Source organism: Balaenoptera musculus, chromosome 3 (genome assembly GCF_009873245.2).
Source record: "Balaenoptera musculus isolate JJ_BM4_2016_0621 chromosome 3, mBalMus1.pri.v3, whole genome shotgun sequence".
In the NCBI taxonomy this organism is placed as follows: Eukaryota; Metazoa; Chordata; class Mammalia; order Artiodactyla; family Balaenopteridae; genus Balaenoptera; species Balaenoptera musculus.
This window is the reverse complement of record NC_045787.1, coordinates 50813342-50841220: the sequence shown is the minus strand read 5'-3', so window position 1 is coordinate 50841220 and position 27879 is coordinate 50813342. Positions and strand designations below refer to the sequence as shown.

Here is a 27879-nt window from a genome sequence, read left to right as displayed (position 1 = left end):
TAGCTGGAAAGATTTCAAAAGAGAATTAATTCAGTAGATATTTATGAAGTTTCTGCTGTGTATTTCGAGTACAGTCTGTGGAAAGTGCTGTGCCAGGCACTTAGAGAGAATACTTTGGAGAGATAAAGATGGTGATTTATTTATTTTTAAAACACTATCTTTTGGTAAAGCAAGTAGTAATCAAAGAGATAACATCAGTAGGTAGATCATAAGAGCTACATTTTCATTCATTAAGAGAAAAATATTAAACGATATGCACAACAATCTGTGTTTGGTAGGCAAGCATTGTAAATCCTGTTACAGATGGGGAAACAACAGCTGAAAAGTTAGGTGAACTGTTTGAGATTATATCATTAATTATTGCTAGGTGTTCCTATAATAAGCAGCCTTTCTGTGAAAATAATGATGGTAGACTAACCATAATATATTAATGAGAACATTAAAATATTTAGTCCATTTACTGAAATTTAACAAGTGACTAAATGAGTATTTTTCTCTTTTTTTGGTAGCTGTTGTATTTGTTGTTGATAGCAGTCATAGAGACAGAGTTAGTGAAGCACACAGTGAACTTGCAAAGTTGTTAACAGAAAAAGAACTCCGAGATGCTTTGCTCCTGATTTTTGCTAACAAACAGGTAACACATTTTTATTTCAGAATATTTATTTTAGCATTCCACATTATAAGTAGTTGTTAAGATTTCAAGGGAAATAATTCAGTAGATACAAAATTTCTGCTCTGTACTTTGAGTACAATCTATATGGAAGGTGCTGTACTTGGTACCTTGGAGTATACAGAAGGAAATAAAGTAGTTGATGCTCACTAGAAGCTCCTATGTATTTAGGTAAGCATGTTAAGTGTATATTTTTAATACAAAGAAAATTGGTAAGTGACTTCAGTAATATTAACAAAGTGTTAAGGAAAATTGGAGAGTAGTTCTAAAGGTGGTATTTTGTAAGATGTGTAAAAAGTAGGATTTGAATTGAAACTATAAGAGTTGAAATTATGGATAAGACTTTGAGTTAATATGTGAAGGAAAGAACACTGCAGGCAGGAAAAAGTATTTTTAGGGAGCATCAAGGAGATCTGTATGTGAGGGGTAGGTAGAGGATGAAGAAATCCTAGAGTAACAGATGAGGTTGTGTGATAAAGGCCTGACAGGGCCAGGCTGAGAAATTTAGGTTATAGTCTATGAGTAAAGGAGAACCATTAAAAGTTGGTGATAAGATCATATTAGTGTTTTAGGATTGTAATTTTGGGGGTAGGATGTAGAATTAATCAGGGGCAAGGGAGTAGAGACAGGCAGATGCAGTAAATTGCTGCAGTAATTCAAGTGACAGTTAACAAGATCCTGAATTAAAGGAATGGAAGTGTAGAAGCAGACTGAAGAAACTTTATGGACATAGAATAGTTAGAATTTGGTGACCGAACGGGGAGGATGAAGGACGGGGAGTAGCTGAAGATTCTTAGATTTTGGGACTAAGCTTCTGGGAGGATGAGAATGCTTTTCTTTAGTGCAATAGGGGGGCTTAGATGTCATAAGAAGGAAGAGTAGGATGGACAGGGAATTTCCCCTTAATAAAAAAAAAAAAGCAAACTATTAAGAGCTGATATACTTCACTTTATTTATGATTAAAGATATGCAAATAAGACAGAGTGAAATACCATTTTCCACCTATCATATTGTTAAAGATGAAAATGCTTGCTGATCCTCAGACTTGCATACACTGCTGGTGTGGTTAGTAAACGGAGACATTTTCTTGGAGGGCAATATGGCAGTACTTTGTCAAAGTTTTAGGTGCATATACCCTTTTAACCCTGTAATTCTATCTCTAGTAATGTATTCTGCAGACATATATCCTAAGGTTATCTTAGAGATAATTTTGTAAATGTATGTATGTAAAAATACATATGTTTATATGAATGTGTATGCATATGTAGTAGCACATAAGCACACATCTTCAATCTAAATATTCAGTATAGGACTGGTTAAGAAAATTATGTTGCATCTACAGTGGAATGCAATACAGATGTTAAAAATAATATGGAAAATATGCTTGTCCTGATAATGGAAAGATATCTTTATTTTCAAGATATGTGTTAAGTAAAAAACAAAAAAAGAGAGTATGTTCCTGTTTATTTGCGTGAGTGTGCGTGGAAGTTTTCTGAAAAATATGAAAGAAACTGTTACTGATGATTGCTTCTGGGAAGAAGGGGTATTCAAGGGTATTTGGAGAGCTTTTTTAAAATTTTTTTATTTTACTGATAGTTGCTTCTGGGACGAAGGGGTATTCAGAGGTATTTGGAGAGGTTTTTGTGTGTGTTTTTTTTTTTTTTTGGCCGCGCCACGTGGTTTACAGGATCTTAGTGTCCTGACCAGGGATTGAACCCAGGCCCCTGGGAGCGAGAGTGCTGAGTCCTAACCACTGGACCACCAGGGAATTCCATGGAGAGTTTAATAAACTCTTTACTATATAAACCCTATGTAAAAGCCATTTCTTACAATGTACATGTATTAATTTTTTTTAATTGATGCCTTATAATGACCTGGGCAGTTTTTTCATTCAGGGGGCACAGCCTTTACTGATTTCATTGCAAGACTTCTTACAGACTATATTATAACCAAAACTCAAATTTTTTCTCATTAATCTCAAAATAATTACTGAAAGTTGAATTTAGGTTTTAACTTTAGTATAGGCTTCTGTTAGAATGGTACCAACAGAACTGTAAATAAATAACAATAATTACAAATACGATAATTTTGATGGACTGATTAAAATTCTGATGTGTGTATATCTTTCAGGATGTTGCTGGAGCTCTGTCAGTAGAAGAAATCACTGAACTTCTTAGTCTCCATAAATTGTGCTGTGGCCGAAGCTGGTATATTCAGGGCTGTGATGCTCGAAGTGGTATGGGACTGTATGAAGGGTTGGACTGGCTCTCACGGCAACTTGTGGCTGCTGGAGTATTGGATGTTGCCTGATTTTAAATGCAGCAGTTGTTTAAAGTTTTGTGGTTAAGAGTTATTTTGCACATAATATGATGTAAGAAATTATACATCTCAAAGGTAGTTAATTTACGATGTATATATAAAAGGAATTTTAGTTTGGGAATTCAGTACAATATTGCTCTTAAAAAACTGTAGTAAAATTTAAATATCTGATGGACCAGATTAAATTGGATTAAATAGGGACTTACTGGGTATACATTTTTTTTCAACATACATTTGTTATTTAAGTTTTTCAGATTATATGTGACCCATATATTGGGAAAGAAGTAGTCACAAAGAGTAGGTGAAGGTTTATTCTTTCAAAGGAAAAAGGATAGCCAGCTGAGTGCCTAATGGAACCTCTGTATGAAGCAAGTGAAGCATGGCTTCTTCAACTTGGCTTTTCACTGGATTTTGGCAGTATTTAGTAGCAAAACTGGCAGTGACTTAATGAAATACAATTCAAACTGCATCTCTGGGTAGTAGGATTACTTTAACATTCAGTATAACAGAACACCTTTAATGCTAAGAACTATAAGCTACAGAAAATTAATATTTTATAGTGTTTTATTAAAGCTCTCCTAAAGCCTTTTGTAGAAAACCCAGTGAGTTAGAATGAAATGTAATCTAACTAGGCCTGATGTCGGATTAGTACTACACTGAAGAACAATTAATAATAAAACTGTGAAAGTCAGTTATATTCTAGTTGATCTTCACTTCTGAAAGACCCGTTTGCAGGGCTGAACCTGAATGTATTATTTCCCAGGTCAGAGCTCTAAATTCGTCCTTCTGTTTTTCAGTATATTTACAGTACTTAGCATTGTGTCTTTTAAAAATAATATTGCATCTTCAGTGAGAATGACTATAGGTAAAATGTAGTAAGTTACCCACAGAAACCAGGGTTGGTTTTACATAAAAGGTAGAGATATAAGTAGAAAACTACCTCTACCACAAGAGAGGTTATTTATGCAGTAGAAAATGCTTATTACAATTACTTTAAAATGTTTTCCCAAAATAAGTGTATTTATGTTAACAATAAAATGTGATCAAGGCTTTTCATGACAAGGCCTTGAAAAGCTGTTTGAGAAACAACATGTCTAAGGAAAAGAAATGTTCAAAAAGTTTACGTCACATTTATTATGCAGTGTTGTGAGTAGAAGTTTAAAAAGTTTGTGCTCTTTACTGTTTTTCATTTTGTAAGGAAACTCCCTTATTATGGCAGTACGATTTATACTTAAACATACCTAGATTGAATTTTATGGTTTTTGTTTTTCTTTTTAAATGCTCTTTATACTTTAGGATGAGGTTAAATCCTAAATCTTATTATTTGAAACGCTATGAGGACATTGATGTCTGATGATAAGATGTGACTCCTGGGTGGCACTGTTTTGGTTCAGTCTCTTCAAATGTACTTTTGTTTAAAAACAACAAAACTTTTAGAAAACAAAGCATTAAAAAAAAGTCCGTCAGTATTATGGGCAGTGTGTAAATAAGTAATATTACATCCTTTATTTTTCAAGTAAAAGGTCATGCTGTTACAAGTGTAGTTTGTGCATATAAGTTAATACTTCTGAATTAAATTAACATTTGACTGATTGCAATAATTGTGAAAAATAAAAAAGGTGTTACATTTGCCTGTGAGCCCTTGAACTATTTTCTCTACTAGGTAATTGGAAAAAAAAAAGTCTAACACTAACATGTAAACTTGCATTTTCCTTGTAAATTAAGTTTATTTTACCAATTTTGCTTAACTTTTAAATTCACGTTCCTAGCATATTTCTGAAACAATTTAAAAATTGCGTTTAGACTTGATTATAACATACGTGATAGTACTGTTTGTTACTATTTTTTTAAGAAATACTTTTCTCAGGCTCTTATTACTATTTGTGGTTGTATTCTTTCACTAATTATTAGTTAAGATTGTGCTTGCTAGTTCCCTCTGGGAAATGTCAAACTTCAGAGAGAGGTTTTAAATACGGTCTCTTTGGATTTGCCTCCTGTCACTGAATTTCTGTATCAAGCCTAAATATTATTGTATGGTTTATGTAAAGCAGGTTTTTCAAGTGTATAGTCTTGGTCTGTAATTCTGGAATGCTTTATAATTACCAGAAGCCGTTACTTGCATTACACATATGATCAGTATAGACAGCAATAAAGTATTAAAATCATTTTAAAGAAGTCCTATCATTATTCTAAAAATTCTGTTTCTTGAACCATCTATATAGTAGTATTGCTGGTAACCAATTAAAGTTGTATTTGTGCTGTGGTTAAGAGAAAACAAAATGGGATAGGGATTGACTTGTATGACAAATTTGAGATATACTTTATTAAAAATTTAGAAATACCATTCCGCCATTCCGTATTTGCAGTTTGTCACATTTAAGTATTATAACTTTAGTGTTTTTAAAGGAGAGCTAAAATTTTGCATTGAACAAAGTGAAATTATTGCTTTTTAAATTTAAAATTTAACCTTGTTTCATACAGGAACATAGCATTTTAAATAACTGTTTTTAGAAAAAGGCTTGGAAAACTTAGCTATATCCTATGAGCTAATGTTGCTAAAACACTTTATGTGACACTGAGATACTTCTCAATTTGCAAAGTGGTAATAAGGAAGAAGATAGCTGTACTTTTCCCTAAAAGAATAATGAATGAAAAGGACTAATGAATAAGTATCAGATGGTATCTTGCTAATAATTTAAAACATGCTTTAAAAAAGACATCTGGCAGTGTAGGTTTTTTTTTTTTTTTTTTTTTTTAAAGTTTTTTGTTTTTTTTTTTTTTTGTAATTTTATTTATTTATTTATTTATGGCTGTGTTGGGTCTTCGTTTCTGTGCGAGGGCTTTCTCTAGTTGCGGCAAGCGGGGGCCACTCTTCATCGCGGTGCGCGGGCCTCTCACTATCGCGGCCTCTCTTGTTGAGGAGCACAGGCTCTAGACGCGCAGGCTCAGTAGTTGTGGCTCACGGACCTAGTTGCTCCGCGGCATGTGGGATCTTCCCAGACCAGGGCACGAACCCGTGTCCCCTGCATTGGCAGGCAGATTCTCAACCACTGCGCCACCAGGGAAGCCCCAGTGTAGGTTTTTAGGTCTACTGATTATGTTAAATTTGTGACATGGAATGGAAAAATTCATTAATCAAATATGATTTTCACTCAAAGCAAAATAATTTTATTTTGGGAAGAATGAGGCATCACTACCACCACTTGGTGGCAGTATTACCAAAAATTTAGGATTAAGCTTTTACGAATGAATTGATAGGTAGATAAGTCTGAACACCTAAAATTATTAGGGAGAAAAGGTAAATGTCATAGTGAAGAGTCATTTTCTGTCCAAAATTTAGTTCTTTTTAAAAGGAGGACACAATATTAATTTAAAGTTAGCACAGTTTGGCATGTTCTTCCATCACAGTTTATGGTACAAAAATGGGTAAAGGAAATAATCCTGCTGATCAGTAGAAGGAAAAATGTAAGCTTAGATATAAAGCATAAGAATGTGAATTCCCTAAACACGTCTGCTGAACATGTTCCTCCTATAAGTTCTTAAGAGTCTGTTTGGAAAGTAGAAGCAGTGATTCTGAAGTAATTTATGAGGGTAAGTGAAGAAGAAATGAATTAAGACTTGGACTCATATTGTTTTATTGCTCCAATTTCTACTAATCTCTCCATTGTTAGATAGATATTAACATTTTTACGCAATATATACTTTCTTGATGGTATATTTAGTAAGGTAAGAAAAGATATACTATATAAACCGAAGACAAAAACTGTTTAGCTACATTAGAAAAATGATGTGAAAATAGTAAATGAATCAGTATATAAAACCAAGGACTCAGGTGTTCATTTATTCTGATTTTTATATTTGAAGAATATTTCCTAATTATTAAGGAATTAAAACACTTTTGACCAAAGGCACTTCCTATTTATTTATTGAAGTTTTACTTACCACTACTTAACTACTTAACAGTGATCAAAGGACAAAACTATTTGGCATGTAACACAAACCTTGTAAAAGGAAATGGTATATCACTGTCACATGCTGACCCTTTCTTATTGGATCTAAAGAAACATTTGAGGGCAGATTATCTGGCATATTTTTAAAAAGCTGAGGAACAAATGCATACCATTCTCATTGTTTAATATGGTTTTAAGTCTCATGAGAAATTATGTATAAGGAGTGCTATTTGCCTGAGTTTTGGTCCATTTCAGTTTATCACCTCTTAGGATGAGAAATACTGCAAGAAAACTCAAAGGCAGAGTTTTTAAAAAATGGCCTTTAATGAAAAATATAAATCTTAAGAGCTTCCTTATGTAAAATAATCCTGTGTTTAATATATGTGTATATTTATTTATAAAGACAATGAGACAAATTTTATTTTACTTGACAGTAATATTTATGATGCTGACATCCTCATAGGGCTTATCTGTTTTGGGATTGACTTTGACGTTGGAGATCCTCTGTACAACTTCCATTCCTTTAGTCACTCGTCCAAACACTGTGTGCTTATTATCAAGCCAAGGCTATGTTGGAGGACAAATAGAAAATCTTGGTGAACTCCAAATTCTTAAATCACACCCTCTGGGTGAGCAAATTAAAGAGAATTTAAACTTCAGCTTCATTTAAAAATATAAAAAGATGTACTTTCACTTAGCAGCTTTTAAGAGTAATTTCCATGTTATATTAAAAAATATAAAAGCATAATCTAATGTTTAATTAAATATCTGCATCTTTCAGACCAAACAGCACTTGAAGATGTTTGCTGAAGGTAAGTCCTTTGCATGGCTTAGAGTTATGGCTAAGGCTTTAAAAGTTTTCTGCAGGAATCTTACCCTGCACAAGAGGCAGTTTGGAATAGTTTAGGCAGCATGTGCTTTGGCATCAGAGAGAGAGGAGCTCAAACTCTGGCTCTGCTACTTACTTGACGTTTGTCAAGTTAATCAGGTCTCACTGTTTCCTCATCTGTTTTTTAAAATTGGGTATAGTGATAGTAGAAGTATTGTGAATATTACATGAGTTCATGTGCCTGGCAGACAATAGTTATAAGTATTTTTCCTTTACTGCTCGGTGCCTAATTCTAAAAAATAAAATGTATAATTTTTATAATTTTGTGGAACTGCATAGGAATAGAGCTAGATATTCTTACACTGTATTTCATCAAATCTACAATGTCATTGATTAAGGGCTGCATTCTGATTTCAGAGACATAAAAATGTGGAAAAAAATGTCTTAAAATTGGGAATTCTTACACTCTAATCGTCTCATTCTAAAGATGAGGAAACAAGTCCAGAGGTAAAATAATTTTTGGATTGTCCAATTAATAGTGGCAAAGTTGACTTAAACTGTAGTGTCCTGAATTACAAAAGTACTGTTTTACAAAGTAAAATCTGATTTGTTAGGTAATTTTACGTTTTCTTCTCTAAATTGTTTTCATTTTTATATCCTGGCATATATAAATAATGTAGAGAATAATAAAGCTCTCTTTTCTACTAAATTCACTCTCTTAGATCAAAACCTATGAATCTTTGGCTTATAGACAATGCTGTTCTACTTACCGTTGGTACTACTGTTATGAAAAACTGGGATCCATTAGTATTTGAGCCAGCATTGGCCATGCTGAGTGTATATGGTCTGTCATGTCGTAATGTTGAATGAAATTCATCTTCAAATTCTCCTCCCCATATGCTTTCTCCTCCCATACCAGTACCTGTTGGATCTCCTGTCTGAATCATGAAGCCCTTAACAGAAAGTAGATAAAATCACATTACACGTGTTACATATATGTATGCTTTGGAGTCTTACGTTTGTCAAGAGTGCTTTGTAGTCAATAAAATCTTAACTTTATTAACAGTCATTCTATAAAGTGATTTTATTAAACTCTTAGTTATACTTTAATTTGGATGATATATTTCCATTGCTTAACTGCTACCTTATTTCAATGATTGAAACAAAAATGTAAAGGTCTTTCCATTTATAGATAGGTACTATCTTGCTCAATAATCTAAAGCCAATTAATAATTTAGATAAGTTTTAGGATCTTACATAATGTGTTAGGTCTTAACATAATTGCCCCGCTCTTCTCTCTTCCCTTTCCCTGAACACTCTGGATTTTCTGGTGAGTCACTTCACTAATTCCTTCAGAACCCTGAAATCTGATTTTTCCTTCTGGCATTTCTCCTGCCATTTCTTTCTTTCTTTTTAAAGTTTTTCTTTAAATTTATTTATTTTTATTTTTGGCTGCCTTGGGTCTTTGTTGCCGCACCCAGGCTTTTTCTCTAGTTGCGGTGAGCGGGGGCTACTCTTCGTTGCAGTTTGCGGGCTTTTCACTGGGTGGCTTCTCTTGTTGTGGAGCACAGGCTCTAGACACGCGGGCTTCAGTAGTTGTGGCACTCGGGCTCAGTAGTTGTGGCTCGTGGGCTCTAGAGTGCAGGCTCAGTAGTTGTGGCACACGGGCTTAGTTGCTCCACGGCATGTGGGATCTTCCCGGACCAGGGCTTGAACCCATGTCCGCTGCATTGGCAGGCAGATTCTTAACCACTGTGCCACCTGGGAAGTCCTCTCCTGCCATTTCTGGCCTGCCAGTAATTAAGAACTACATCACTGCTCCATCCATTTTATGGAATGCTGCTCAACAAAATCCTGGGCTGAGTTCATTCTGCTCATCAGGTATTAATGGTAGTTTTCACAGATAAAGTGGTAACATGGCTCTGCTATTATTTAATCTTATCTTCTAGATCCAGACCTTATCTAGCCACTAGGAACTGATTACCTTGGCTGTTGGTCTTATCTCAGCAAGATCCTTTATTCATTATCTGACCCTTTGCTTTAACTGCTTTAATTGCTGCAGTGTTTCTAAAAAGGTAACCATGCTATTATTCTTATCCTTGATTCTAGATCTGATTCATGACCATCCATTCTTCTTTTGACTTCCATAGTCCATTTTTCCTATTCCTAATAAACTGCTAAGTGTGAGAGAACAATATTCCTTAGGTTTTAAACCTCTTGTTACGGAATAACATACTATTCCTTAAATCACATAAAATTTGCATAACTGACCTTAATTATGCGATGAAATGTATGTCCATTATAATAACCATTTCTGCTGTGAACACAGAAGTTTTCCACTGTCTTAGGGCACCTAGTAAGACATATATTAAAAATATGAAAATTAATTGGAGCACCTTAGGACAGTTGTCTTTGTAGTTCAGCTTCCTAATGGTGTTTTCAGAATCTTCTGACAGTTTCAGGACAGTCTTTTTTTCGTAATTTCTTCTGATCTCAGGATAAGCAAGAGTTGACAGGGCATATAAGCAGTAGCCTATTCTTATAGTTTAATATACTATCTTTAGATCATGACTGCTTATTATATTTGAGTTTGACAGTATTTAGATTCCAAAGTCATTGAGCAGTTTAAAAAAAAACAACCATAGCACCTTAACCCACTGCATATAGTGGGTTAAGTTCCTGGGAAAGGTAATTTTCTTATTAAAAAAATGATATAGTATGGTGATATTTCCTGACCAATGACTAATTCACTGATATGACAGCTACTAAATTTAATAAACTTTAAATGACAATCACACATTCAGGTACACTTTCTAAATAATATTAACTAATCTCATGAGATGATTTAATACAGTACTTTATCATGTAATAGCTCCTAAAGCTGGGAATGGCAGAGACAATCAGGAGAATCTGTACCAAGCACATCAGGGAATAGGCTTAATGGATGCATGGGTTCTGAATGCTTAAAATGAGATGGTCCAGGAGTCTAAAACTGCCTAGTTTTTTGTTCAATGCCATGATATGGTAAAACACTGGACATAAAACATTCATATCCAAAATAACTAAGTACTTTTAAGTCAAGGCATTGTAAAAGATGTCATCTTTTGGATCAACAATAGCCAGCCATACTGTATTATATATAGTATTGTATGTTCATTCTGCAAACTTTTCAAACATCAGGAAGGAAAAATAATTATCCTCCCCTTAAAGATGTGCTTTGAGAGGAAAGCCAATTATAACAAGTGACCCACAAAACCTATAGTTGGAATGTGTATAGTTGATGGTAGTGGTAATATGTATTTGTTTATCACTTTACAGTTACATGCAGCACTGTCATAGCTACGATATTCTGTCCTTATAATAATAAACCTGTGAAGTATGTATATTGAAGTATGTGTATATATTTATAAAATTTTCCCATTTCCTAGCTTAACAGTTATCAGAAAGCTCAGGAAAGATGCTCTATCTAACATTTCAATTCTTCTAAGTTCCTTAAGTCAAAATGACAAGAATTTTAAGTTGCATAGTTTCTTCAAATATACACATTTACACTGGTGTTTATTTACGACAACAAAAACAGTACATACTCAACAGGAAAAAGTTTGATGTGAATGTCTCCCATGCTCGTGTGGATGATGGCACTATCTGACACTCGTTTAGGTCCCTCAGCTTGAGTAGCTGCCATGACTTCTTCTTTAGAAGGTTTCTCATTAAAAACATCTCGGTCAGAATCCGCACTTTTTGTATCTTCTGGTTCTCGTTTAGTAAACTCAAGGAGGAAAATAAAAAGTGAGTAAATGAATTAAATTTTTCATCTGGTTAAAATTTATGAACAAGAAAATTTCATTTCTAATGAAGTATTTGAGGAAACTAAGAATTCACATCAGAATAAATGCTTATTTCAGGAATCACTTCCTATCATAGGATGTGTAAGGCAGCTAAATTATTTCTACACTTGTCTAATATGAAAATTCATATGACGAAGATGTATGATTTCAAATGGAATTTAATTTCTTTTTTGGTGGAAATTTTTATGGGTACCCATTTAACAAGATGCAGTTTTATTTGAGGTAGCTCTCTGCTTCTGCCTTCTACTATGTCCTACCTAACCTGCAATCTATTGCTTACTTTTCACTATTTAGATTGCCTGAGTAATTCCAGCTCTGCCACTTAACTAGTTATGTGACTTTGGGGAAGTAAATTGATTACTTTCATTTCCTCATTCATAAATGGGGATAATAATAAAAACTACCTCAAAATGGCACCTGATATGAAGATTAAATGAAGGGATGTAAAGTACTTAGAAAACAATGCCTAACATATAGAAGGCACTATATACATATTAATAATTGTTATTTCTGTGAGTAGGACCTTGTGCTGGTAGAATGAGGATTCAAAGATGAATCAGTAATGGATCGTGATCTTTTTTTTTTTTTGTCAGAGCCCATCTGATCTATCTAAACCCTGAAGCTTGGAAGAAAGGATTACATTTTGAGTGAAGTTGTAGAAATCTCAGGATCCTCGGGGTCTATGGAGAATTGAGAAAAATCTTTCAGTTGTTGAAATTCTGGACTTCTCAAGGCCTGTTTCTTTTATTTCACTCTCAGTAAGCAGAAATCTTTTCCCCCAAGAAAGTTCTACTGAATGTCAACTAAGTTCCAGGAAGGTAAAGCTAGTGCCCAGGCCCTGTCTTGCCTGTCATTCCTTGATCTACTTGGATCAATTCCAAATAAAGGAACAACTAAGCTAGGATGTTACTGCCTTAACATATTACTCTCCAGTTATCAAAGGAATGGCATGTCTGTTGTACTATTATGTGAATTTTAAAAGTTATCTTGATTTAGTTCACACGTGGAACTATTAAAGTTCAAATTCTGTAAAATTTTACTTTTATTTCATGATAGTGGATTTGAAAAAGGGATACGAAATTTGTGTATATGTATAGCATTTTAGTTTTGCTTAAGAATATGTACATCTAATAAAAAAAATTCATGAAAATGTTAGCAGTATAAATACACAGTGAGTGACTTAACATTTTGTTTTTCTATTTCTTCAAAGTTTCCAAGGAACATGTGTGGTTTAATCAACATAAGCATAAACTCTGAGGAAAGATAAAGAAAGAAAATTTGTTAAAGTTTTTAAATAAAGTGGATGGAAAATTAGTATATGTGTTTTTAGTGTATATCAAGAATTATCTTTTATGATTTATTTTTACCTTCAAAACAGTTAAATTACAGGTAAAAACAAGAAAAATTATTTTCCTTTAACATTTATTAAGAAATCTTTAACAATGACTTTGAAAGTTATATGCAAAATTCTCATCTTAAAAGAATATACCCATTTTAGGCTAAAAGCTTGGTTGGAGGAGATAAACTGCTATCCTACATTTACCAAATGCTGGTAACCTTCATAGCATCACAGCTGCTTCTAATGTGTCAGATGAACGAATGAGTATACTATAATGGGCCAGATACTTTACAAAACTGTGGAGTTTGGTATGTGAAGAAAACATAGTGCCCTGTAATTACGGATTTTATATTATCTTGAGGAAGAGAGGATAGTGTCAGAGACAACCCCCCACCACCAAAAATCAGCAAATTATTCCAAAAGTGTGACACGTAACACAAGCAGGCACACCTAATCCAGACTTAATGTCAAGAGAAGGCTTCCAAGCTGAGACCTGAAGTATGAGTAGGAACTAGGGAGAGGTGTGTGGCTGGTAGAAGGAATAACCTGTGCAAACACCTACAAGTAAAAAGAACACTCAAGTCTTGTAAATGGGATCAAGTTCAGTATGGTCAGTATAGCAAATGAACTAAAAATGAAGGAAGGTCTTCCCTGGTGGCGCAGTGGTTGAGAATCTGCCTGGCAATGCAGGGGACACGGGTTCGAGCCCTGGTCTGGGAAGATCCCACATGCTGCGGAGCAACTAGGCCCGTGAGCCACAATTACTGAGCCTGCGCGTCTGGAGCCTGTGCTCCGCAATGAGAGGCCGCGATAGAGGCCCGCGCACCGCGATGAAGAGTGGCCCCTACTTGCCACAACTAGAGAAAGCCCTCGCACAGAAACGAAGACCCAACACAGCCATAAATAAATAAATAAAATTAAAAAAAAAAAGACCTATGACTTTAAAAAAAGAACAAAAAAAAAACAAACAAAAAAATAAAAATGAAGAAAGATAAACTAGGAGGGCAGCTAATATAGATAGCTGGGGAGTTATTAAAGGATTTTAGGCAGAGAAATAATCACATTTGGGTCTTAGAAAGTCTCTGACTGTGAAGGATAGATTGCAAGCACAGAAGTCTCTACACTTCAGATTTTTCTGTTTGACTGAACAATTAGAACAGTGCTACTCCTAGATAGCTTAGTAGTCTGATTTTAAGCCCAATCTTAGTTAACACTGCAAAGTACTTTTAGTTCTCCAGAAAAAAAAAAATCCCTCAGGAATGTACAATTCCAAGGTAGCATCATTACAATGGAATCAAAAGGTAAAAAAAGATATGTATGTAGAGAAGGAGGTGTGCAGGTTATGTTCAAGAGTAAAAGGTGAAAAATACTAAAACAAGAATTTTAAAAACTCCACAGCAAAAACTATTTTGGATGCAATCATTACCATAGCCACTTACTATCATCTTAGACAACACAAATAGTTGTAGAAGCCAGGTTGAAAAACGTTCAAAACAGGATGTAAAACAGTAAATACTTAAAATCAAACCCTAGTTAAAAATTCTACAATATTAATGTTATAAGATAGTATTCTGGTTGTTTAGAAAGTCTGCTATTATTGCCAACATTTTCTTCAGTTGAAAGCACAAGCTAAAAAAATAAAACTCCAACTAAACTGGAAGAAACATTAAAGTCTATCTCCTAGTACTTTCACATACCATATAAAATCTATTCTTTTTGAAAGATGTACAGACTATTGTTGGGTCAGCTTGAATATTCTGAAGAACAGGGTTTTCAGAAGCTTTCATTTCTATAGTAGTTGCAGCACGATGTTTTTTGGCTATTCCCTGGAACAACGCCAACTGCATCACTCTAATATTTTCTTGCTTGCCTAAGATCCGCACACACCTGGAAAATACAACAATATTTTATTTAACAAAATTATCAGGATTAACTCCAATTATAACAACTTTACAGATAAAAGCTAGGAATCAACTATATCCTTTATCTTTGTACAAAATAACTAGTGAAAGGTTTTTAAAAAGTGTTTCTCTACCTCTCCTTCTCCCCCCAAAAAGTTATTTTAAATTGGTAGCTATCTATAATTTTCAGATTAAAACAATAACAATCATTCAGTCATACAGGTTTAACCTATCCCTGTCATTTTAATCTTTCTGCAAGTCTTCAAAGATTTTGTATTGCCAAGAACTACAATATAAATTTGTTTATATGTGAGAATGTATAGCACAAGATTTTTTTCCTTTAAATATACTTTAAGTTATTTTCATTTACATTCTGTGATAGTATCTGATTAGAGCAATTTTGTTCTAAGACCAAATGGACTGTTTGCACAAAAGGCTTACTGTGGTTTCATACATTTTAACTTCTGATTTTATGTCTAGCAGGATGTAATGCTGAATTCTGTGGTTAAAATATTTGGCAACATTTAACATGAACCAGGCTAATTTAAATCAATAAGCAAAAGACAGACTGAAACTTGTTAAAAAAAAAAAATTGAAACTATGCATATCTTCCTTCGATTTCTTTTACAAACATGAGTGGAAACTTTTTACATAAGATTATAAACAACCAAAAGACCACAGAAAAATCCAGTCAAAACATTTGGTTAAGTTTAGACATTTGGGACTATTCCACTTGTCTTAGAACAAACAAAACTCCCATTGTTTCCCAAAAGGAGGAAATGGTCCCTTAAAAGTACATTTTTAAAAAGCATAAATTATATTAAAGCTTACCGGTTTGTTTCTACATTTATAACTTTAATGCCCAGCATTGTTCCATATAGCACAAAGTGTCCAGTTTCATCAAAAACTATATTAATTAATCTTACTGCATCCACCTTCTCCAATTCACGTTCTACAGCCATGCGTCGGCCAAATTCCATGTCTGGTAGCTGTTGCCTCATCTGCTGCAGTTCAGTAAACATCTAGGAAACAAACCATTTATTAACAAAAAATGTTACATGATAAAGGGAAAGAGAATTTAAATAAAAGCAGAGTATACATTAAGAGCCACTAACAGTTTATGTACTTACATATCTTCTTAAGGAGTATTCTAAACACTTGAAGCAGGAAATCAAAAGACATTAGTAAGTTCAATCATAAAAAATAGTATTTATACTAGTTCTTCTAATGAAAAAAAATAAAAGAGTAAATATAACTACTGCTTTCTCTGCAGAAACAATATATCTGCTGCATTTTATAAGCCACAGACTAACACTTTCCAATAGAAATATAATGCAAACCACATACATAATTTAAAATTTTTTAGTAGCTACATTAAAGTAAAAATAAACAGATAAAATTAATCTTAATGTTTTATTCAACCCAATATATCTAAAATATTATCAAAAGATTTAAATTTAAGTAACATAAAAAATATAAAAAAGCAAAATAAAGATTAAAACATTAAGCAATATTTAAAAATTGAGATATATTCTTTTTTCTTATATTAAGTCTTTGAAGTCCAGTGTGTATTTTATACTCAGTCCAGCTCAGTTTGGACCAGCCGCATACCAAGTGTTCAACAGCCATATGTGGTTAGTGGCTATTAAACTGGACAGTGCAGCTACGGACTGTGAGGTCCTTGTACAAGGATCATGGGCCTGCCATATAACAAGCACTCAATTTTTGTTGAATGAATGAACTCTTTTATGATTTCACTAATTTATAACAATTTCATAGTTCAGAAAATGTTTCAAGTTATTTTGGAGCACCATTACAGTTAATTATCATTAGGTAAATGTGGTTTAGGATAGATGAATATTTTTATGAGTGCCCTTTATTTTGGACATTTGGTTTACTTTTCTTTAGATATTTAATACACAGCTTTCAAGATGGAGGTCACATCTCAATTACTATGTACTATCACACTACCAGCCTCCCCAAAGATGTGATCTTTACAGTTTTCTAGATATTTAGGGCATCAAACTGCAGAAATCAAAAGTAGCTCTCTATTGCACATGAAAAGAAGTCAGGCTTATGTCCCATCTACTTTTTTTTATGCTTGCATTAACGAAATACCCAGTTTTTCTAGATATGGAAAGAACAACATACATAACTCCAAAAATGTAAAGAAGGTATGTGTTAGGGAACAACATGAGGCCAAGTTCTTAAAGAATAGCTAAAAAGCTTGGTCATTAGGGTTTCTTGTCTCCAGTCTCTGAGACTGATATATTGCTTTACTCATTTGCCAGAAATAGCCTAGATGCCAGACTACATTTTTGTAGTGTGGGACCCTTGATTATTTTTGCTAGAGAGAAGATTCATTTTCAAGACTTAAAGTCTGTACATGGCCATCTGCCCACATATATGTATTTAATACATTTAATCCAACCTTTTAAGAACATCAGTATCTTTTTTTTTACAGTATTCTAGCTTTAATAGCTGGACCTCTGTAATACACAACTGCATGGCCATATGCAGTGCTCCTGATTAATAAAATACCAAAAGATACAACTTCATACCATCTAATTAAATTTGTCTATTAAACCAGGACTCTAACTAGTTAGAAGCTCCCTCCCTTAACATGGGACTGTGAGATTCTAGTCATTAACCAGTCATTAGCATTGTAAATAATTTAATTGGCATTTGCCTTTTTTTTTTTTTTTGCAAACTCTCTCATTCTGAATTTCAACTTCTGTCATACACTTTGCTACTGACCTTCTCGTATTACCTTAGTCCTATAATTTCAACATATGTTAAAGACAACAGTGAAGAAATAGTGGATTGAACATCTCAGAGTATATGTGTTAAGAGATTTATATCTGGAGAATAGATTTTAAGTATTTCTTTTCTTAAGGAATCTGGGAAGAGCCGCAAGTTGTAAAGAGTTTTAAAATTATATTTAAGTTGAAACCAATATGTAGTTACCAGCCACCATTAAAGAAGAAAATATCAAAAGGAAAGGTTTCTCCTTCTCCTAAAAGCATAATGGAAAGCTATATTCTTCCAATAAGAAAATGAGTGGGCTTCCCTGGTGGCGCAGTGGTTGAGAATCTGCCTGCCAATGCAGGCGACACGGGTTCAAGCCCTGGTCTGGGAAGATCCCACATGCCGCGGAGCAACTAGGCCCGTGAGCCACAACTACTGAGCCTGCGCGTCTGGAGCCTGTGCTCCGCAACAAGAGAGGCCGCGACAGTGAGAGGCCCGCGCACTGCGATGAAGAGTGGCCCCTGCTTGCTGCAACTAGAGAAAGCCCTCGCACAGAAACGAAGACCCAACACAGCCAAAAATAAATAAATAAATAAATAAATTTAAAGGAAAAAAAAAAAAAAAAGAATGTGATCTTTCCATTTAAAAAAAAAAAAGAAAATGAGTTATGAGGATGATTTGATTAGCAAAAAAATCTTCCCTTTTGTCTGGATTCATATTCCTTCAGGCAGATGATCAACCCAACGTGTTACTACTTGCCACCAAACAAGAGTATCACTAATAAGGGTGATAACATTTTTGAAGCACTTAATTCAGGGCATCTAATGTAAACTGGTGACTACCAAGACTGTATAATTGACACCGTCATACAGTAAACATTATCACTACAAAGGTTCAACCCACAGCCTTTCAGAGGATTCAACATACCATTAGCAGTTAGAGAACCACATGATGGAAACACGTGATGAGACTCAAATATCCACAAAAAGCAATTACCTTAGCATGGATAAAAACTCTTATTCTACAACTACATGCTCTAATAAATTCTTTTTTTTTTTTTTTTTTTTCATTGGCCATGCTGCACAGCATGCAGGATCTTAGTTCCCCAACCAGGGATCGAACCCATGCCGCCTGCAGTGGAAGCGTGGTGACTTAACCACTGGACTGCCAGGGAAGTCCCAATAAATTCTTGTTAGCCGTAATTATGTGTCAAGTATTGTTCTTAATGCTGGAAATACAATCATAAGCAAAACAGATACAGGACCATAAATCACACACAGTTTAGTTTACTGGGGGTTGATACACATTAATCATATAATAAGACCAAATATTCTAAAAGAAAATAAACAGTGATACAACAACCACATTAAAAAAAAAAAAGTTGTCTGAGACTGTAAGAACAGTGGAAAATTACCAGGGAAAATGACTCTTCAAGATTTGAAGGATGAGTTCAATAGGTAATGGGAGAACGGGGAGAGGGGTCACTCCACACATGAGGGACAGCATATGCAAAGGCCCTGTGGTGGAAGACATAGTCAAGAACTGAAAGAAGGTCTGACTGGCTAGAGTAAGAGGTAGTAGAGGTAGGTTGAAGGCACAATATGGCAGGCCACGATTTGGTCTTGATCCTAAGAACAACAGGTAGTCACTAAGAGATTCAAAGTATGACAAGATCAGATATGTGCTTTGAAAAGATTCCTTTGGGTGTAGCATGAATAACAGATTAGGAGGAAGCCAGAATAGATGCAGGGAGTAGTCCAGGCAATAGGCCAGGCAAAAGATCATGAGCTAGGGTAGTGACAGCTGTGCTCCAAGAAATGTATGTAAAGTATATGTAGAAAGTAAAATTAACAGGACTCATGATGAATTAAATAGAGTGGTAAGGAAAAACAGGTAAAGATGACTCAGGTTCTGGCTTGTGCAAGCAGAAGGATATTTGTGCCATTCACGAAGACAGCAAAAATAAATAAATAAAATAAAAGGATATAATAGAAAGCTGGAAAAATAAATTTGGAAGTAGTCATACAGACAGACAGGAGTGTAGAGTGAGAAGAGAAGGGGGCCTAGCATGGGTTTTGAGGATCTCAAAAGAAGGAGCTTGCAAACAAAACAAAACTGAAAAAAAAGACACATAAGTATAAGAAAACTGGCTCAGAATTTATCATATCATAAACCTAAAGAAGGGAGTTTTGAAGAGCAACAATGCAAGACAGCAGACAGCTGAATAATATCTTTAATGTGCTAAGAGAAAATGATCATCAATCTAAATGTCCATATCCAGAAAAAAAAATCTTTTAAGAAATAGCACAAAATAAAGACATTTTCACAAAAGTAAAATCTGATTAAATTTATATGGCACTTACACTTAGTGATTCATCAAAGACTCTCATGAGTTTTCCAGTTAAAAATCTGAAAATTCTAACTTTTCTATCAGAACCAATAGTAGCTATTTTCTTCCCATCAGGTGAAAAACATATGCTGGTTGGATAAGCCTTGCACTTGGCAAATTCATATAAATCTGTGTCAGTTTTATATTCCCAGTTCACATTTTTGGGGAATTTATATTCATGAAGAGGACCGGTCCAGTATTCAATCATTCCAGATTTGTCAGAAGACACTATTGCTTTGTAAACTGGGTTTAGCCGTATCTGAGTAAGAGGTGATATATGGAGTTTGTCAAAAATATGTAGCGGCTGGTTATCTCCTCGACCATCATAAATGAAAATTTTTCCTGTACTCTTCTCAGAAGCAGCAACTGAAGATATGGCATCCCCTGGGCAATAGATCCACTCACACTGTCCAGGAAAATAGCTAAAATAGTAAAGAATTGAGGGGGAAAAAAAGAGGTCAATACAAGAAGTAAGCATCCTTCCTCATTCTCATCACCAAAAAATGTCCTGGCCAGTGATTTACTTGTTTTGGATTCTTTGCTCAGAAGTAGCAGACAGAGGTACAGAATGGGGAAGAATAAGAATACCTACTGATTTTTCTCTTTCTGACTTCATCAATGCAATGATAATAACTTCTGAGGATTTATCAAACCACAGGAAGAGAACTGCATACAGCAGATCATTTACAAGGAAACCTGAACAGACGTGGGCCTTAAAATACTCCAGGGCATTGTTTTTTGGATCTTTGTCTATGTCTCCATCTATGTATAACTTACTTTTAAAGGTTAGCATGTAACAGTATACTTCACAAATCCATTCTTGAAATATTTAACATACAAATATTTTAGTCATGACTATGCTCAACAGAAAAACATTCTGATATTACACTCTCATTATCAGTTGCTTGATCTTACAACTATGAGCTTTGAACATGCTACCTGATAAAGTGTAAAAGAACTGGACAGATTTAATCAACATACAAAACTTATATATTCAATTGTGTGTTGTCTCCTTCAAAATAGTCAGTCTGAGAAGTTACACAGTTATTCCAATGATTGAGGTAATGTTCAAAACCTTTTAGGGACTCTTAGAATTTCTATCAAAGCTTAAAAACTATAGGCATACCTTGGAGATATTGCAGGTTTGGTTCCAGACCACTGCAATAAAGCAAGTCACATGGATTTTTTGGTTTCCCAGGGCATATAAAAGTTTATGTTTACACTACCTGTAGTCTATTAAGTGCGCAATCGCACTATGTCTAAAAATATAAATATATATAAATATATGGCTATACGTACCTTAATTAAAAAATATTTTATTGACTCCCTCTTGCGAGAGCACCAGAATCACAACTAACTGCTGAACAATCAATGACAGGAAGACACTGGAACGCATCAAAAAAGATACCCCACATCCAAAGACAAAGGAGAAGCCACAATGAGACGGTAGGAGGGGCGCAATCACAATAAAATCAAATCCCATAACTGCTGGGTGGGTGACTCACAAACTGGAGTACACATATACCACAGAAGTCCACCCGCTGGAGTGAAGGTTCTGAGCCCCACGTCACGCTTCCCAACCTGGGGATCCAGTAACAGGAGGAGGAATTCCTGGAGAATCAGACTTTGAAGGCTAGCAGGATGTGATTGCAGGACTTCGACAGGACTGGGGTAAACAGACTCCACTCTTGGAGGGCACACACAAAGTAGTGTGCGCATCGGGACCCAGGGGAAGGAGCAGTGACCCCAGAGGAGACTGAACCAAACCTACCTACTAGTGTTGGAGGGTGTCCTGCAGAGGTGGGGGATGGCTGTGTCTCACCGTGAGGACAAGGATACTGGCAGCAGAAGTTCTGGGAAGTATTCCTTGGCGTGAGCCCTCCCAGAGTCTGCCATTAGCCCCACCAGAGCCGGGTAGGCTCCAGTGTTGGGTCGCCTCAGGCCAAACAACCAACAGGGAGGGAACCCAGCCCCACTCATCCACAGAAAAAGTGGATTAAAGTTTTGCTGACCTCTGCCCACCACAGCAACAGCCAGCTCTACCCACCGCCAGTCCCTCCCATCAGGAAACTTGCACAAGCCTCTTTGATAGCCTCATCCACCAGAGGGCAGACAGCAGAAGCAAGAAGAACTACAATCCTGCAGCCTGTTGAACAAAAACCACATTCACAGAAAGATAGACAAGATGAAAAGGCAGAGGGCTGTGTACCAGATGAAGGAACAAGATAAAACCACAGAAAAACAACTAAACAAAGTGGAGATAGGCAACCTTCCAGAAAAAGAATTCAGAATAATGATAGTGAAGATGATCCAGGACCTCAGAAAAAGAATGGAAGCAAAGATCGAGAAGGTGCAAGAAATGTTTAACAAAGACCTAGAAGAATTAAAGAACAAATAAACAGAGATGAACAATACAATAACAGAAATGAAAAATACACTAGAAGGAATCAATAGCAGAATAACTGAGGCAGAAGAACGGATAAGTGACCTGGAAGACAGAATGGTGGAATTCACTACTGCGGAACAGATTAAAGAAAAAAAGAATGAAAACAAATGAAGACAGCCTGAGAGACCTCTGGGACAACATTAAACATAACAACATTCGCATTATAGGGGTCCCAGAATGAGAAGAGAGAGAGAAAGGACCCGAGAAAATATTTGAAGACATTATAGTCGAAAACTTCCCTAACATGGGAAAGGAAATAGCCACCCAAATCCAGGAAGTGCAGAGAGTGCCAGGCAGGATAAACCCAAGGAGAAACATGCCGAGACACACAGTAATCAAATTGGCAAAAATTAAAGACAAAGAAAAATTATTGAACACAACAAGGGAAAAACGACAAATAACATACAAGGGAGTTCCCATAATGTTAACAGCTGATTTCTCAGCAGAAACTCTACAAGCCAGAAGGGAGTGGCATGACATATTTAAAGTGATGAAAGAGAAGAACCTACAACCAAGATTACTCTACCCGGCAAGGATCTCATTCAGATTCGACAGAGAAATCAAAAGCTAAGAGAATTCAGCACCACCAAACCAGCTCTACAACAAATGCTAAAGGAACTTCTCTAAGCGGGAAACACAAGAGAAGACAAGGACCTACAAAAACAAACCCATAACAATTAAGAAAACGAGAATAGGAACATACATATCGATAATTACCTTAAACGTGAATGGATTAAATGCTCCAACCAAAAGACACAGGCTCGCTGAATGGATACAAAAACAAGACCCATATATATGCTGTCGACAAGAGACCCACTTTGGACCTAGGGACACATACAGACTGAAAGTGAGGGGATGAAAAAAGATATTCCATGCAAATGGAAATCAAAAGAAAGCTGGAGTAGCAATACTCATGTCAGATAAAATAGACTTTAAAAATAATGATTGTTACAAGAGACAAGGAAGGACACTACATAACGATAAAGGGATCAATCCAAGAAGAAGATATCACAATTATAAATATATATGCACCCAACATAGGAGCACCTCAATGCATAAGGCAACTGCTAACAGCTATAAAAGAGGAAATCGACAGTAACACAATACTAGTGGGGGACTTTAACACCTCACACCAGTGGACAGATCATCCAAACAGAAAATTAATACGGAAACACAAGCTTTAAATGACACAGTAGACCAGACAGATTTAATTTATAGGACATTCCATCCAAAAACAGCAGATTACACTTTCTTCTCAATTGCGCAAGGAATATTCTCCAGGAGAGATCACATCTTGGGTCACAAATCAAGCCTCAGTAAATTTAAGAAAATTGAAATCATATCAAGCATCTTTTCTGATCACAACACTATGAGATTAGAAATCAATTACAGGGAAAAAACATAAAAAACACAAATGCGTGGAGGGTAAACAATATGCTATGAAATATCCAGGAGATCACTAAAGAAATCAAAGAGGAAATCAAAAAATACCTAGAGACAAATGACAACAAAAACACAACAATCCAAAACCTATGGGATGCAGCAAAAGCAGTTCTAAGAGGGAAGTTTATAGCAATACAAGCCTACCTCAAGGAACAAGAAAAATCTCAAATAAACAATCTAACCTTACACCTAAAGAAACTAGAGAAAGAAGAACAAACAAAACCCAAAGTTAGTAGAAGGAAAGAAATCATAAAGATCAGAGCAGAAATAAATGAAATAGAAACAAAACAATAGAAAAGATCAATAAAACTAAAATCTGGTTCTTTGAGAAGATAAACAAAATTGATAAGCCATTAGCCAGACTCATCAAGAAAAGAGAGGACTCAAATCAATAAAATTAGAAAAGACAAAGGAGAAGTTACAACAGACACCGCAGAAATACAAAGCATCCTAAGAGACTACTACAAGCAACTCTATGCCAATAAAATGGACAACCTGGAAGGAATGGACAAATTCTTAGGAAAGCATAACCTTTCAAGACTGAACCAGGAAGAAATAGAAAATATCAACAGACCAATCACAAGTAATGAAATTGAGACTGTGATTAAAAATCTTCCAACAAACAAAAGTCCAGGACCAGATGGATTCACAGGTGAATTCTATCAAACATTGAGAGATGAGCTAACACCCATCCTTCTCAAACTCTTCCAAAAAACTGTGAGGAAGGAACGCTCCCAAACTCACTCTAAGAGGCCACCATCACCCTAATACCAAAACCAGACAAAGATACTACAAAAAAAGAAAATTACAGACCAATATCACTGATGAATACAGATGCAAAAATCCTCAACAAAATACTAGCAAACACAATCTAACAACACATTAAAAGGGTCCTACACCATGATCAAGTGGGATTTACCCCAGGGATGCAAGGATTCTTTAATATATGCAAATCAATCAATGTGATACACCATATTAACAAATTGAAGAATAAAAACCATATGATCATCTCAATAGATGCAGAAAAAGCTTTTGACAAAATTCAACACCCATTTATGATAAAAACTCTCCAGAAAGTGGGCATACAGGGAACCTACCTCAACATAATAAAGGCCCTATACGACAAACCCACAGCAAACATCATTCTCAATGGTGAAAAACTGAAAGCATTTCCTCTAAGATCAGGAACAAGACAAGGATGTCCACTCTCGCCACTATTATTCAACACAGTTTTGGAAGTCCTAGCCATGGCAATCAGAGAAGAAAAAGGAATAAAAGGAATACAAATTGGAAAAGAAGAATTAAAACTGTCACTGTTTGCAGATGACATACTATACATAGAGAATCCTAAAGATGCCAGCAGAAAACTACTAGAGCTAATCAATGAATTTGGTAAAGTTGCAGGATACAAAATTAATGCACAGAAGTCTCTTGCATTCCTATACACCAATGATGAAAAATCTGAAGGAGAAGTTAAGGAAACACTCCCATTTACCATTTATTCTTTAAAAAAAAAGAATAAAATACCTAGGAATAAACCTAGCTAGGGAGACAAAAGACCTGTATGCAGAAAACTATAAGACACTGATGAAAGAAATTAAAGATGATACCAACAGATGGAGAGATATACCATATCCTTGGATTGGAAGTATCAATATTGTGAAAATGATTATACTACCCAAAGCAATCTACAGATTCAATGCAATCCCTATCAAATTACCAATGGCATTTTTTACAGAACTAGAACAAAAAATCTTAAAATTTGTATGGAGACACAAAAGACCCCAAATAGCCAGAGCAGTCTTGAGGGAACAAAACGGAGCTGTAGGAGTCAGACTCCCGGACTTCAGACTATACTACAAAGCTACAGTAATCAAGATAGTATCGTACTGGCACAAAAACAGAAATATAGATCAATGGAAAAGGATAGAAAGCCCAGAGATAAACCCATGCACCTATGGTCAACTAATCTATGACAAAGTAGGCAAGGATATACAATGGAGAAAAGACAGTCTCTTCAATAAGTGGTGCTGGGAAAACCGGACAGCTACATGTAAAGGAATGAAATTAGAACACTCCCTAGCACCATACACAAAAATAAACTCAAAATGGATTAGAGACCTAAATGTAAAACTGGACACTATAAAACTCTTAGAGGAAAATATAGGAAGAACTCTTTGACATAAATCACAGCAAGACCTTTTTTGATCCACCTCCTAGAGAAATGGAAATAAAAACAAAAATAAACAAATGGGACCTAATGAAATTTAAAAGCTTTTGCACAGCAAAGGAAACTACAAACAAGGCGAAAAGGCAACCCTCAGAATGGGAGAAAATATTTGCAAGTGAATCAACGGACAAAGGATTAATCTCCAAAATATATAAACAGCTCATGCAGCTCAATATTAAAAAAGCAAACAACCCAATCCAAAAATGGGCAGAAGACCTAAATAGACATTTCTCCAAAGAAGACATACAGATGGCCAAGAAGCACATGAAAAGCTGCTCAACGTCACTAATTATTAGAGAAATGCAAATCAAAATGACAATGAGGTATCACCTCACACCAGTTAGAATGGGCATCATCAGAAAATCTACAAACAAATGCTGGAGAGGGTGTGGAGAAAAGGGAACCCTCTTGCACCGTTGGTGGGAATATAAATTGATACAGCCACTATGGAGAACAGTATGGAGGTGCCTTCAAAAACTAAAAAAGAATTACCATATTACCCAGCAATCCCACTACTGGGCATATACCCAGAGAAAACCATAATTCAAAAAGACACATGCACCCCAATGTTCACTGAAGCACTGTTTACAACAGCTAGGTCATGGAAGCAACCTAAGTGTCCATCAACAGATGAATGGATAAAGAAGATGTGGTACATATATACAACGGAATATTACTCAGCCATAAAAAGGAACGAAATTGGGTCATTTGTAGAGATGTGGATGGATCTAGAGACTGTCATACAGAGTGAAGTAAGACAGAAAGAGAAAAACAAATATCGTATATTAACACATATATGTGGAACCTAGAAAAATGGTACAGATGAACCGGTTTGCAGGGCAGAAATTGAGACACAGATGTAGAGAACAAACGTATGGACACCAAGGGGGGAAAGTGGAAGGGGGGTCGGGAGAGGGGGGTGGTGTGATGAATTGGGAGATTGGGAGTCACATATATACACTAATATGTATAAAATGGATAACTAATAAGAACCTGCTGTATAAAAAAATAAATAAAATTCAAAAGTTCAAAAATATATATTTTATTGCTAAAAAAAATGCTAATTGTCATCTGAGCCTTCAGCAAGTCATAATCTTTTTGTAATAGTAACATCAGAGATCACTGACCACCGTAACAAATACAAAAATAATGAAAAAGTTGAAATATTATGAGAATTTCCAAAATGTGAAATAATGACACAAACTGAGCAAATGCTGCTGGGAAAATGGTGAGTATAGACTTGTTCATGCAGGGTTGCCACAAACTTCTATTTGCCCAAAACCCCACAGTATCTGTGAAGCACAATAAAACAAGATATGCCTGGTGCTCTTTCAATATCCTCAAAGGGGGCAAATGTTCAACATTTATGAATAGATTTGATTTTTTAAAATAGCTAAAGTCTGAGGGAAACAAAGCTGGGGAATAAGACACATGATCAATAGGTATTTCTATTTGTAGTCAAAAAATAAGTTCTGACCACAAATAATGAGACTGATTTCCTTCAGTGTCTCATAAACTGATTTTGAAGGAAATTCCAAAGAATTCCTGCTACATACTGAATTGTGTAGTTCCAACCCCGTACTCCTCCAATTCATACGGTGAAGCCCACATCTCCAAAGTGACTGTATCTGGAGAAAGGGTTTTAAAGAGGTAATTAAGGTTAAATGAGGTCATAAAGGTGAGGCCCTAATCCCACAGGCCTGTGGCCTTCTAAGAAGTGGAAGAGTAAAATATTCCCCACTCTTTCCCGTCTCTAATGAGGACAAA

General features: G+C 35.3%; 2 protein-coding genes across 3 annotated transcripts in view; one reads left to right on the top strand and one right to left on the bottom strand.

Annotated features, from left to right (window-relative positions):
• The window catches only part of TRIM23 (tripartite motif containing 23), a 39323-nt gene extending 34169 nt beyond the window's left edge, over positions 1 to 5154 (top strand). Inside the window, exons 10-11 of the mRNA XM_036848590.1 lie at positions 510 to 634; positions 2801 to 5154. Of these exons, the coding sequence (XP_036704485.1) occupies positions 510 to 634; positions 2801 to 2980 (305 nt within the window). The 3' untranslated portion in view covers positions 2981 to 5154. The remainder of the gene's footprint in view (positions 1 to 509; positions 635 to 2800) is intronic.
• Positions 5155 to 6090: 936 nt separating this feature from the next.
• PPWD1 (peptidylprolyl isomerase domain and WD repeat containing 1) overlaps positions 6091 to 27879 on the bottom strand; it is a 28071-nt gene continuing 6282 nt past the window's right edge. Inside the window, exons 5-11 of one of the 2 annotated variants that reach the window (XM_036848589.1) lie at positions 19968 to 20415; positions 15688 to 15878; positions 14653 to 14842; positions 11356 to 11537; positions 10040 to 10121; positions 8539 to 8721; positions 6091 to 7506 (exon numbers count right to left, since the gene is read on the bottom strand). In XM_036848589.1, coding sequence (XP_036704484.1) covers positions 7363 to 7506; positions 8539 to 8721; positions 10040 to 10121; positions 11356 to 11537; positions 14653 to 14842; positions 15688 to 15878; positions 19968 to 20415 — 1420 coding nt within the window. In that variant the 3' untranslated portion in view covers positions 6091 to 7362. The remainder of the gene's footprint in view (positions 7507 to 8538; positions 8722 to 10039; positions 10122 to 11355; positions 11538 to 14652; positions 14843 to 15687; positions 15879 to 19967; positions 20416 to 27879) is intronic. The other variant, XM_036848588.1, reaches the window with a different exon arrangement.